This window comes from Budorcas taxicolor, chromosome 3 (genome assembly GCF_023091745.1).
Source record: "Budorcas taxicolor isolate Tak-1 chromosome 3, Takin1.1, whole genome shotgun sequence".
NCBI lineage: Eukaryota > Metazoa > Chordata > Mammalia > Artiodactyla > Bovidae > Budorcas > Budorcas taxicolor.
Window position 1 is genome coordinate 23,392,229 of NC_068912.1, and position 14,531 is coordinate 23,406,759.

At 41.5% G+C, this 14,531-nt stretch overlaps 1 protein-coding gene across 5 annotated transcripts in view; it reads right to left on the reverse strand.

Annotated features, from left to right (window-relative positions):
* PDE4DIP (phosphodiesterase 4D interacting protein) overlaps positions 1-14,531 on the reverse strand; it is a 203,936-nt gene that overhangs the window by 148,598 nt on the left and 40,807 nt on the right. For 2 of the 5 annotated variants that reach the window (XM_052637981.1, XM_052637980.1), the window contains exon 4: positions 295-405. In XM_052637981.1, the coding sequence (XP_052493941.1) occupies positions 295-405 (111 nt within the window). Of the gene's footprint in view, positions 1-294; positions 600-637; positions 655-14,531 lie in introns of those variants that run through there. The other 3 variants (XM_052637983.1, XM_052637984.1, XM_052637982.1) reach the window with 2 other exon arrangements.

Consider the following 14,531-nt stretch of genomic DNA (forward strand, 5'->3'; position numbering starts at 1 on the left):
CTACACTTAGAAAGCAGCTCCCAAGGTGCTTGTCTCCACAGTTCCACACCAGACTTTGGGAGCCTCTGATTTAATCCCACTCCCTATTTTTACAGAGTAGGAGAGTAGGAAATAAAAGAGGCGAAATGGGCTTGTCCAAGGTCAGGAGGCATGAAGGTGACCAAAGCCGGCCAGAACCGCCTCCCTCGCTAGTTCACACAGCATGAGGATGAACATAGGAACAACCCGGCATCTTGATGTGTCCACACTGGCCCCCCGCCGCCCCAGCGGAGTGGCAGCCCCCCCAGCACTCACCCGCTTGTAGATGTCCTCCCGGCTGGCCTCATACTTCTGCTGCATGCGCTCCTCCAGGAAGTAGATGCGCAGCTTGAGGCTGAAGTTCTCCTTCTTCAGGTCATTGAGGTGCTGGGACAGAGTGCGATATCCATTAGACATGGTGGGCAACCCATGGGGAGCAGCACGTGCCCGGTTGCCCCCCTCAGCCCAGGAACGTGGTGCAGCTGCACCGCGGCATGAAGCGAGCCGGCGGCCACACTGCGGGGCTACGGCGACATGGCCCTGGCGGCTGGCTGCCTCCCGCACTTGGGCCTGGGCTCGCTGCTCTGGGTGCTGGAGCGCACCCGCTTTCCTTTTTTACCTCGGGAGATATTTGCGGAATCCCTGACAGAGGAACATGCTGCGTGAACTCAAACACAAGTGGTGTAACCTGACTCCTAGCTAGGACTCGGCTCTCACTCTTGCAGAGTCTCCCAGGCCCAACTGTAAGCAGTTAACAGTTTCTCCTAAAAGAGAGGGGGCGGACGCCCCAGAAGCTCCCAGGAAATGGGGAAGGGGAGTAATTCAAGGTGATGGTTGGATTGCAAGTATACAAAATGGCCCACAGAATGGTGACCATGTATGGAATATCCCCTTCCTATCAGGTACAAATCTTCAAGAAGGACTCATCAGAGGGGTTTCTAATTTCCTTTGATACCCAGAAGCGCACCTCTAATCAGTTCCTTCCCAGGTTTTCTCCCTGGACCTTTCAAGCCTTGAGGCAGTGAGAAATGGCCTTTCTTATCCTGCTCACCTACCCCTACACCTACGTGTGTGCATGTGTGCATACATGCCTCTGCATGCTCAGTCATGTTTGACTGTCTGTGACCCCATGGGTCCTCTGTCCATGGGATTTCCTAGGCAAGGATACTGGAATAGGTTGCTATTTCCTTCTCCAGGAGATCTTTCCAACCCAGGGATCAAACCTGTGTTTCCTGCACTGGCAGGCAGATTCTTTATCACTGAACTACCACTGGGAAGTCCACACACCTGAGCTACCTCCAAAGAAAGGGCCAATCTTCCAGTTCAGTGAAATCTTTGCAAACTCTCTACCAGCTACACCAGCTCCAAGAGGCAGGGTCAAAGGCTACTCCCTCTAAGGGATGAGGGAGAAAAAGACGGTGGGAGGTGATGAAGGGAGGCGTCAGACTGGAGCCCAGAGATTTCACCCAGTCACTAGTTCTTAACTCCAGCACCTGCCAAGTGGAGCCAGGCACTCATCACCAGATCCTACTCCTAAAGCAATTTAAGATCCTTGAATGACAGCTGCAACATTAGCAGGAAGTATTATTTATACCACACCACACGGGACATTGAAGGTGACTGGGAGACAACTCCACAGCACAGATACCAAACGCAGGTTCTTGGTTGCAATAATACTAGCGTAAAAAAAAAAAAAAAAAAAAAAAGCGATATTAACATTCAAAGTAAAGAAAACAAAAGTTTACACTTAATTCAAGTAGTCATTTCCTCTCCACACTACCTTCTCTTCATTCGTCTAATTCTTTATACATAATAATTCCAATCAACATCCCCTTTGTACACAGTAGGTGATACGTTGAGCAAGAGGGATACAAAGATGAAGACAGACCCAACCTTCCAAGAGATAGGTGGCCATATAGACATAGATGCATATGTTTTCAGCTTCCCAGGTGGCATGAGTGATAAAGAATCCAACTGCCAATGCAGTAGATGTAAAAGGCATGGGTTAATCCCCTGGGAGATGGCATGGCAACCTACACCAGTATTCTTGCCTGGAGGATCCCATGGACAGAGGAGCCTGGGGTGCTACAGTCCATAGAACATGACTTCAGTGGCTTAGCATGCATGTATGCATGTGTTTTATGCTATGGCCTGTGTTCTTTAAACTTTTTACACTTCATACTGAAGTCCAGTGCATGCACACACACACACACACACACACACAACTGAAGCACAAATTCCCCAAAGTAATGTTAGCCAGCACTCTGTGGGATGGATGTACTTTGATATTTTTTATTTCATTTTTCTTTTTGGGAGTGACCCACTGAATTGATTTCAAGACCTACTAATAAATTTTGTCTGGAAGCTTTGAAAAATACTGAATCTATGGGAACCCAGAAGAAGGAGTGATTCATTTAAACTGGGATAGTGAGAGAAAGAAAGCTTCGACTAGAAATTGCACTTGCAATTTACTCTGAAAGATAAAAATGAGTGAATAAAGTGGACTCAGGAGCCACAGTTAGAACTGAGCATTCTCTCAAATCCTGGCGGAGGAAATGGCAACCCACTCCAGTATTCTTGCCTGGGAAATCCCATGGACAGAGGTGGCTAGCAGGCTGCTGTCCATGGGGCCACAGAGAGATGGACATGACTGAGCATTTTCTCTTGAACGGATTTGAATGATAAGTAGACAACACATTTCTTACCTAGACCACTGGTAACTTAAGACAATATAGTCTTCATTTTTTAAAAATGCACATTTAAAATGTATTTAGCTATTTCCATTAAATCAGTGCTTTTAGAATAAATGAATGTCATCTAGGCTTAGGCAGAGACAGTGAGGAAGAGAAAAGTCTAAGTTAAAACTCAAAAAGATCCTTTTTCTGGTCCCACCTCTGTTACTAAATAACTATATGACCTTGGGAGTATACTTCTCCAGAGGCCTAACTGTCCACATAAAAGTATGAGGTAGTTGAAACCAGGTGATTTTTAAGGCCTTATCCTGGTCTAAGCTTCTAGAGGAATAAGCTAGTTATTATTACCTCCATTTTGAATGTGCATGCATGCTTAGTCACTCAATCATGTCTGACTATTTGTGACCCTATGGACTGCAGCCCACCAGGCTCCTCTGTCCATGGGATTCTCCAGGCAAGAATACTGGAGTGGGTTGCCATTCCCATTTTCAGAGTATCTTCCTGATCCAGGGATCGAACCCAGATCTCCTGCATTGCAGGAGGATACTTTACTGCCTGAGCCATGAGGGAAGACCGCATTTTGCACAGGGGAACCAGATACCAGATTCTAGATTAGTGTTTAGTCGTGCTTTTGATGTCTACTTGGACTCTTTCGTCATATAAGATAATTATATAGAACCTTTATGGAAAGAAAAATTGAATATGAACACAGGTGTTCTTATCCAACCTAGGTATTTCTTTCTTCACATTAACCCTATTTCCTCTTGAACTCTGTGATCCCTTGTTCTTTTCCTATCTCTCTAGCCTCTTCTGTATATATATTTTTAAATTTCCTGGCTCTTTAACGCTATTGCTTAAATGACAAATAGTCCTTAGCCTTCTGATTTTTTTCTTTTCACATTTTCTCCCTTAGAGATTTTGTCCACTTTTAGGGCTATCATTTTTGCCTCCCAAACAGTCCCCAAATCCCAAACCAAGCTGTGTCACCCAAAATCTAGCCCTACATAGGCAACCAACTCTTTGCTAGTTAGTTCAACTTGAATGTGCCATTCCCACAACATTCCCACAATAATCCACAAAAGCAAAAACTTTTGCAACAGTTATCTATCCTCTCTGCCAGAATTCATCCAGCCATCTCTTCTTATTACAGCTAGAAAAACTTCATTATTTTGAAAACATTATTGTCAAAACTTAAGTCTTACTTAAAACCCCTTCACAGGCATCTCGTCACTACTAGCATAAAAGAAAAACCATCACACCCTCTCAAGACAGCTTGCCTCTCGTTTCAAGTCCTTTTTTCAAGTTCATATTTCACTCAAAGCCTTCCCTGCTAGCCAGACTGGAAAAATTTTCCTCTTGAGCACCTAAGGCAAATATTAACATTTGGCAATGCCTCATGGTATTGCTTTTCTACTGTCCTGCGGGTTTATTTACACATTTTAGAGCTTTTAACTGTTCATGTGTCTGTCTAACTATTGGGTTAGCCAAAAAATTCATTCAGGATTTTTCATAACATCTTATAGAAAAACCCCAGCGAACTTTTGACCAACCCAACAGTCTGTAAGCTGCCCAAGGGTCAATGACTGAAATGCCTTTCTACATTCTTTCAGCTCCCACAGTTGCCAAGAAGACCTCTCCAGTTCATTCATTCCAGTGTACAGTATACAATCGCCTCAATCAGACTAGAGTGTCTTGAGGGCTGGCAAGGCACCCTTTCTGTCTTCATATTCTCATTGCAGAATATTTAGGAAGTACTCTGTAAATATTTGTTAAGTAGGGTTTCCCTGGTAGCTCAGTTGGTAAAGAATCCACCTGCAATGCAGGAGACCCTGGTTCAATTCCTGGGTCAGGAAGATCCGCTGGAGAAGAGATAGGCTGCCCACTCCAGTGGGCTTCCCTTATGGCTCAGCTGGTAAAGAATCCGCCTGCAATGCGGGAGACCTGGGTTTGATCCTTAGGGTTGGGAAGATCCCCTGGAGAAGGGAAAGGCTACCCACTCCAGTATTCTGGCCTAGAGAAATCCATGGACTGTATAGTCCATGGGGTCACAATGAATTGGACATGACTGAGCGACTTTCAGTTCACTTCAGTGAACAGATAAGTACTGTATATATATTTCTTTTTTGCTGATTTGATCTGTTTAATATGGGCTAGCTTGCTTATATTATTTTCATAATTTTCCAATAACATAAAATAGTTGGTTTTAATGGTTCCAAAGAAACTACATCTTCTAGAGTGAAGACCAGAAAAGTGATGTTTTATGTACTTAAATTTCTAAGTTTATATGCCCATCTTGATCTTTCTCCTGAATTCCAATCTATATCTAACCTCCTAGTAGAAATCTCCAGTTGAATGCAGATACCTCACACCCATGATATATAAAGCTGAATTCCTGATTTTTCCCAGCACATGTTTCTTCCTCTTTGGATTGCATTTCAGTTTGTAATCACCAATATTTGGAGTTGTTTGGGCTCCAAACTTTGAATTATTCTTGACCCTTCTTTTTCACACACATCATCTCACCTGTCTATAAATCTGCCTAATTCTATTTTCAATACATACAGAGAATCTATCTACCACCACCGCCGCTGGTACCTTTGCCACTCTGGCCCAAGATACTGTGATCTTTCCCTTAAGCTAATTTTTTTTTAAGTGCTTTTATTTATTTAATATTTATTTGGCTGTGCTGGGTCTTAGTCGTGGCATGTAGAATCATTAATTGTGGCATGTGGTATCTAGTTCCCTGAACAGGGATTGAATGCAGGTCCCCTGCACTGGGAGCCCAGAGTCTTAGCCACAGGACACCAGGGAAGTCCCTCCCCTAAGCTATTTGAATAGTCCTTTAACTGGTCTCCTTGCTCCCACCCTTGCTCCCCTAATAGCAGTGATACTTAGCAGAGCAGCCACAGTGAGCCTTTTAAGATATCAGATTACTCCTCTGCTGGAAACCACCAGTGGCTTCCTATCTAAGACTGAAAGGCTAAGTGCGTTCATTAGTCCATAAGGCCCAAGGCCCTGAGTAATTTGGAGCCCCTCTCCTGCTCTCTTTTACTTTTTTCCCTTGCTACTCTCCCCCTACATACCCTCCTCCAGCCACATGGTTTATCTGCTATTTCTCAAAAACACCAAAATACCGCCCCTCTCTCAGGGCCTTTCAGCTAATTGATCCTTCTGAATGGCATGCTTTCTCTAGTTATCTGCATGATTCTCTTCCTCACTCTCTTCAAGTCTTGGATCAAATGTCACCTCCTCAGTGAGGTGACCACCCTATTTAAAATCGCAACTCACCCTATGCCTCACCCCAGCCCTCCATGATCTCCTTCACTGTTCTTTTATAATCCCATAGCATTATCATCTTCTAAAATACTGTATTTACTTATTTTCTTTTTTGTCTGTATCTCCCACTAGCATGCAAACTCCATGAGAAAGCCAGGATTTGGGCCTGTTTTGTTCACTTCTATGTTGTCCGTATCCAGAATAGTGCCTGGCACAAAGTAGGTGCTCAAAAAATACTTGTTGAATAAAAGAATGGATGAATAACTAACCTGCTGATTGACCTCACTGGATTTACTCCTAATAGAATGTAATGTGTATACAAGATTCCGCAGTTCTTATAGGATGAAGAACATAGCTAAAGGTAATTTTATAAGTAAAATAAATTATTCTAACAGGCTAATTTTAATACACAATGCAGAATCTGAAGTGTGAACAAGTGTTCTGAAGAAATGGGGACTAATATTACATATGACAAATAACAATCAAAGGATAGTATAAACTATACAAATAGCAAAAACTACAGAAACTAGGAAAAAGAGGCTACCGGAGAAGGTTCCAGAGAGAAATGACATTTTAGCTCTCCTTAAAGAATGAATCAAGTTTGTATAGACTAGAGGGAGAATACAAGACAAGCTAGGTGGGCAGAACATAAGCAGTGGTGCAGATGACCAACTAGACTGACACAAAGGGCACAGGCTGTCCTGTGTGGGGGTCAGAGAAGATGGGAAGTAAAGGACCATTTCAGAAAGATATTGAAAGTCAGGATGAGGAGTCCAACTTTGTTCCTTTAGGCAGATCCTGGCTCTCAGTTTGAACAAAGGGTGAGGAGGGAGGCAATGCCAGAGGGCCAGGAACCTCTTACTAGGAAGATTGTTTATTTGCTTATTGTTGACGCTTTATTTTATTTGTTTGTGTTTTGTGGCTTTAACAAACAAAAAACACACCTGGGCTGCACACTAGACTGTCTCAATCAGGTCTCTCAGCCCTTTGGATAAGCTCTGCACTGCTAAGGAAACAAGCACATGCAGGTTCTTGAACATAAGGCAGTGCCTCTGTCTTTGTTCTTCCTTTTGTACATAGTACATCAAAAATCTTTACTCTTATCTCAAAATATGTTTTCCAAACATTAATGGCTCTCCCCTGCTCTTTTCTTAATTTCTTCTTCCCACCGCTTCTTAATGCATTAGACCAGACTGGAAATAAGACTTTACTAAGAACTCAATCAATGCCAACAATAGTAGGAGATTACAACCCAGCTGTTGTATGTCATGCCCCATTAACATAACCAACTGTCAAGTCAGCCTTTAAAAAAGAAACTTAGCCTCACATTTGCTTAATCATATTCAGACCCCCCAGACAGTTCTTATAATGGAAATGCTTGAAGACATATTAATGTCTTAGCAATCCCTCTCCTAAAAATATAGTTCCACTTCACTAAAAATTATTAATCATCTTAATTGGCACATTCTTTTCAAATATAATAAAACTTCTGCAACTTAAACTCCACTAATTTGATACCTGTGATAATCCGTATCTTTACATTTCATGAAAACAAAAAAATTCTTAAATAAATTAATATGGTAAGCAGAGGAACAGGAGAATAGTTTTTAAGTAACCCTTGATATTTTATCAATGCTGTCTACTTACAAACTGGTGATAAATGTTATCACTATTATATATATTTACCTAGGTGGGATAACACAGAATTGTGGAAAGAGCAATGGCTTTCGAACCAAGGACATCTGGGTTCATATCTCAGTTCTGCAATTTTCTAATTGTGTGACTTCAAGAAAAATAGTTAACAGTAATTAACTGTAGGAAAAAATTCGGGAGGTGGGATCCATGTAGGTTATTAAGAGTGTTGCAATTATATCTGTACTATATTAGCAAAAATAATATATGTTAAAATTTAGATGTTGGATACATGGGCAAATGTTTTCTTGTTCTTTGCATGTTCTATTGTTTTATTGTTCTATTGTATGTTCAAATGTTTTATTGTTCTTTGTGAAAATTCATTATTTTTTTTAAAAAAAACTATTTTAGATGGAATGAAACTAGGAATTGACGGCAGCTTTCGATTAGATTTAAGAATAAATTCTCTAGTAGAGTTGGATGTAGTGAACTTATTGCCACCCTCTATCCATACATTCATACATCAAATATTTACTTACCATAACATTATGAGAGATAGTAAATTTCCTGCCACAAAAAGGAATCAACTGAAACTTAAGAACCACTTGTTGGGGATATTGTTAAAATCTTCACACATTCAGTTCAATTCAGTTCAGTCGCTCAGTTGTGTCCGACTCTTTGTGACCCCATGGACTGCAGCACTCCAGGCCTCCCTGTCTATCATCTTCACACATTAGCTAGGAGTTAGTTCTGGAGAGCTTTTAAGGTCCTTAACTATCCTGAGAGTCTAGTTTGAAACCTATTTTCTCATAGAGACAATATTATCAAAGGCAGCACCAATGAGAGAGCTGTCACTTTTTGAAGAATCTCAGAGCATCCCACCAGCTCTCTCATGGCAGAGCCCTAAAAGGCAGTGGGAGTCTAGCTGTTCAGATTAAACGCTCTGGTTGCCTTGTGTGCAGGAAGAGAAAGAGGAGACTAGTGAGCATAAAAGATATATTTCCAAGATAAAATCAGCAACGAAGACTAGGACCTAAGGATGATCCTCAGTAGACTTTGCTAACTATCATATTTTCAAAACAGCCCTATGGGAAAGGCGCACCAATGGCTGGAGAGTAGTGAAACCCTACTTGTTTTGGACTGGAGGGTAGGGATAGGCAGGGATGTGGCAGGGAGAAGGAGGATGGTTTGTATCACATATAAATATTTTATTTATAATACATATGTGTGTCTGGGAGTCCCTATGATTTTTGGATAAAATCTATGTTGAAGAAATACAAAAGTTTAATTACAGGCTGTTTTGAATGACTTTGACTTGTATTACAAAATTAAGTAGATTTAATTATACTATCTTCACAACAATCACTTGTATGGGATTTGACAATATACAAAACACTTCCATTACATGTATTATTTCATTTATCTTCACCACAACACTGTGAAGTAAGTGGATTATCTATTATATCCATGTTGCACTCTAGGAAAGTAAGCTTAGCTAGAAAGTGGAAGTGCACAGACTGCAACTTCCAACAGTCTGACCCATATTTCATACTCAGGGTCTTCATCATGACCCTAGAGACCCCTGTGACTCTAGGACGCCCCATGTGACTAATAAGGTCTGTCTACTTCTACACCAGGTCCCTTCATCTTTTCAAAATGTATCCTTCATTATAAATAATATTCCTGTGACCCCAGAGGATCTGACTACCTGACCCTCTATAAAACATAGTTTTCTCCATTTTCAAGATGAATAAACCAAAGCTAGTCCTCAAAGGATTAAACATGGGGTAACTACATGTCCACTGGATCACTGAAAAAGCAAGAGTTCCAGAAAAACATCTATTTCTGCTTTATTAACTATGCCAAAGCCTTTGACTGTGTGGATCACAATAAACTGTGGAAAATTCTGAAAGAGATGGGAATACCAGAACACCTGACTGGCCTCTAGAAAAACCTGTATGCAGGTCAGGAAGCAACAGTTAGAACTGGAGATGGAACAATAGACTGGTTCCAAATAGGAAAAGGAGTACGTCAAGGCTGTATATTGTCACCCTGCTTATTTAACTTATATGCAGAGTTTACATCATAAGAAACACTTGGCTGGATGAAGCATAAGCTGGAATCAAGATTGCCGGGAGAAATATCAATAATCTCAGATAGGCAGATGACACCACCCTTATGGCAGAAAGTGAAGAGGAACTCAAAAGCCCCTTGATGAAAGTGAAAGAGGAGAGTGAAAAAGTTGGCTTAAAGCTCAATGTTCAGAAAACGAAGATCATGGCATCTGGTCCCATCACTTCAAGGGAAATAGATGGGGAAACAGTGGAAACAGCGTCAGACTATTTTGGGGGGCTCCAAAATCACTGCAGATGGTGATTGCAGCTATGAAATTAAAAGACGCTTACTCCTTGGAAAGAAAGTTATGACCAAATAGCATATTAAAAAGCAGAGACATTACTTTGTCAACAAAGGTCCGTCTAGTCAAGGTTTTTCCAGTGGTCATGTATGGATGTGAGAGTTGGACTGTGAAGAAAGCTGAGTGCCGAAGAGTTGATGCTTTTGAACTGTGGTGTTGGAGGAGACTCTTGCGAGTCCCTTGGACTGCAAAGAGATTCAACCAGTCCATTCTAAAGGAGATCAGTCCTGGGTGTTCTTTGGAAGGAATGATGCTGAAGCTGAAGCTCCAGTACTTTGGCCACCTCATGCGAAGAGTTGACTCATTGGAAAAGACTCTGATGCTGGGAGGGATTGGGGTCAGGAGGAGAAGGGGATGACCGAGGATGAGATGGCTGGATGGCATCACGGACTCGATGGATGTGAGTTTGAGTGAACTCCAGGAGTTGGTGATGGACAGGGAGGCCTGGGGTGCTGCAATTCATGGGGTCGCAAAGAGTCAGACACGACTGAGCGACTGAACTGAACTGAACTACATGACCAAGCAATTCCACTTCTAGGTATACACCCAAGAGAAGTGACACATATGTCCACATAAAATCTTGTATATGAATGTTCATAGAAGCATCATTCACAATAGTGAAAAAAAGCAGAAACATCCCAAATATACAGAAAAGAGAAGAATGAATATCCACAGTTTAGTATATTCATATAATAGAACACTACTGACATAGACTACAACATTAATGAACCTTGAAAATGTTATTCTAATGTCAAATGAGCCAGGCACAGAGTCATATATTGTATGATTCTATTTATACCAAATTTTCATACTAGACAAATCCATAGAGAAATTAGATGAGTGGTTTCCAGGGCCTGGGAAAATAGGGAACAGAAAGTGACTAGTTATGGGTATGATGGTTTAGGGGGAGTGATGAAAACGTCCTGGAACTAGATAGAGGGAACTGTTGCACAGCTCATTGAATATACAAAGGACATGGAACTGTACACTTTAAAATGATGAATCCTATGGTATGTAAATTATATTTCAATAAAGCTGTTATTTTAAAAAAGAAGAAAAAAACCAAAGCTGGGAGAAATAACATGTACAGTCCTTTGCCTTTACAAAGTATTCTTTTACGATAAAGATCCAATTCAAGTTCAATTCAATTCAATTCAAAGCAAATGATTTAGAACTGACCATTTCTAAATGTATATCAATCCTACTTAGATTATGGGGTCCTAACATAAAGACTAAATAAAGTATACTCTAAGTGGCCCTCACTATTAAATACTCATGGATTACTATGTTCTATCAAAAGTTAGAATTGCACTCACTTCACACACTAGCAAGGTTATGCTCAAATTCTCCAAGCAAGGCTTCAACAGTATATGAACGGAGAACTTCCAGATGTTCAAGCTGGATTTAGAAAAGTCAGAGGAACCAGAGATTAAAATGTCAACATTCATTGGATCATAGAAAAGGCAAGAGAATTCTAAAAAAACATCTACTTCTGCTTCATTGATTATGCATGCCAAAACCTTTGACTGTGTGGATCACAATAAACTGTGGAAAATTCTGAAACGGGTGGGAATATCAGACCACCTTACCTGCCTCCTGAGAAATCTGTATGCAGGTCAAGAAGCAACAGTTAGAACTGGACATGGACCAACAGACTGGTTCTATACCAGGGAAGAAGTACATCAAGGCTGTATATTGTCACTCTGCTTATTTAACTTATACACAAAATACATTATGTGAAATGCTGGGCTGGATGAAGCACAAACAGGAATCAAGATTTCCAGGAGAACTACCAATAACCTCAGATATGCAGATGACATTACCCTTATGGCAGAAGACTAAGAGGAACTAAAGAGCCTCTTGATGAAAGTGAAAGAGGACAGTGAAAAAGCTGGCTTAAAACTCAGCATTCAAAAAACTAAGATCATGGCATCCGATCTCATCACTTCACGGTAAATAGATGAGGAAACAATGGAAACAGTGACAGACTTGGCCTCCAAAAGTCACTGTGGACAGTGACTGCAGCCATGAAATTAAAAAACACTTGCTCCTTGGAAGAAAAGTTATGATACACCTAGACAGGGTATTCAAAAGCAGCATATTTTCCTGGGCTCCAAAATCACTGCCGATGGTGACTGCAGCCATGAAATTAAAAGATACCTGCTCCTTGGAAGAAAAGCTAGACAGCATATTAAAAAGCAGAGACATTACCTTGCCAACAAAGGTCCGTATAGTCAAAGCTATATTTTTCCAGTGGTCATGCATAGATGTGAGAGTGGGACCAAAAAAAGGCTGAGCACCAAAGAACTGATGTTTTTTGAACTGTGGTGTTGGAGAAGACTCTTGAGAGTCCCTTGGACTGCAAGGAGATCCAATCAGTCCAGCCTAAAGGAAATCAGTCCTGAATATTCGTTGGAAGGACTGATGCTGAAGTTGAAGCTCCAATACTTTGGCCACCTGATGTGAAGAGCTGACTCATTAGTAAAAACCCTGAGGCCTGGAAATATTGAAGGCAAGAGGAGAAGGGGACGACAGAGGATGAGATGGTTGGATGCATCACCAACTAAATGGACTTGAGTTTGAGCAAGCTTCGGGAGATGGTGAAGGACAGGGAAGACTGGTGTGCTGCAGTCCATGGGGTCGCAAAGAGTCAGACATGACTCAGTGACTGAACAACAACATCAACAATCAAAAATTAAAGTTTTCTAATATCCTTACATTAAAACAGAACACACAGTCCACTTTATATTTTGACACAGGAGAAACATACTCACTAGGCTGCTCTGAAGAACATGCATAACTTCTGCAGAACATTCTAATAAGGAAAATGTCAATCAAAGTTGATTAACTTGGTCTTTCACCTCCACACAAGGTTTCTGTCCAGAGTTCCAGAAGTCAGCTGTTTACGCCTGCCTCAGAAAGCAGACTGAGAACTCTACGAACATCTGGTTTTTTTCTTTGGGGTTGCAAAATAAATCGTTCTTTTGAAACTCTGTTTCTAATATTTCAACATAATCCTTGAAGTTCAGAGTTTTTTAAATGCCAAAATATTAACAATATCATTAGATTTTTTTCCCCTTTAAACCCAGAAGCATACAAATACCCATCTTCTACACAGCCTTTTCTTGAAATAACTGGCCTGATGGCAGGACAGCTAACAACAGAGCTGTTACATCAGGTCGATAAATAAACCCTGTCTTAGGCAATGTCATTGTGTAGTTAGGACAGGGGTTCCAGTGAAGTCTCTGCTGTCTTCCCCAACCATGGATACATAACCATATCACCTCCAATCCTGGAATAACACAGTGTCGTCGTCATCACATTACAGCAGTATGAACTATATAAAAACAAAACAAAACAAATAACAACTTCCCTGGTCACCAAAAATAAATGCCCCAGCCAGAAATAGTGCTGTCAGAGACAGTTAAATGAGCTCCATGCCAAAACAACAGTTGTGCTGCACTGATGCTGGACTCCAAACTAGATTCTCCTGCAGTTTGGCCTGACCAACACCAGCAGGAATTACTTGTGCTTGTTTACAACTGGTTGGACCCAGAAAGATTGTTTGCTGAGCTTTTCATATTCAGGGGGAATATTTACTTTTCTAAATATTCATTAATTCTTTCTCCATTTTTCCCTAGCAAAGAAGGTGATTTTAAACGCACAGCTAAGACTGTCTCTAGGCATAAGAAATGAGTTCAAACTGATACCATGGACAACCATGGCTGTGACAATAAGGCTTTGACTGTGAGTTCAGAGTAAAGAGGGGGAGAAAACCAACTTGAACCCCAGTCAACACTCTAGTGCTTTCGCTACGACAAAAAGCCTTCTGTTTCTGAACTTGCTGTCTGCTGCCTCCAGAACTTTTCATGGGTAGCAGTGTAAGCCTGCAAAGTCATTCCTCTTCAATTTCCACTTAGCTTTGACTTCACTATCTCCAACTAGCCCCTAAGGAGTTGATTTAGATATTACCTACTAAAGGAAGCCTGCATGCATGCCAAGTTGATTTAGTCATGTCCAACTCTGTGAGACCTCACCAGGCCCCTCTGTCCATGGAATTGTCCAGGCAAGGATACTGAAGTGGGTTGCCATGCTCTCCTCCAGGAGATCTTCCCGACCAGGGTTCGAACCTGCATCTCTTATGTCTCTTGCATTGGCAGGTGGGTTTTTTACCACTGGTGCCACCTGGGAAGCACTACTAAAGGAAGCCTGCATGTGTGCATGTTCAATCACTTCAGTCATGCCAGACTCTTTGCCACCCTATAGACTGTAGCCCACCAGGCTCCTTTATCCATGGGGATTCTCCAGGCAAGAATACTGGAGTGAATTGCCATGCCTTCCTCCAGGGGATCTTACTGACCCAGGGATTAAAATTGCATCTCCTGCTTTGAGGGTGGATTCTTTACGATCGAGCCACCAGGGAAGCCCAAAGAAAGCCTATCTGATCCTAAAGTCTGGGTAAGGGCCCCTCCTGAGTGCTTCCACAGCACTGTGAT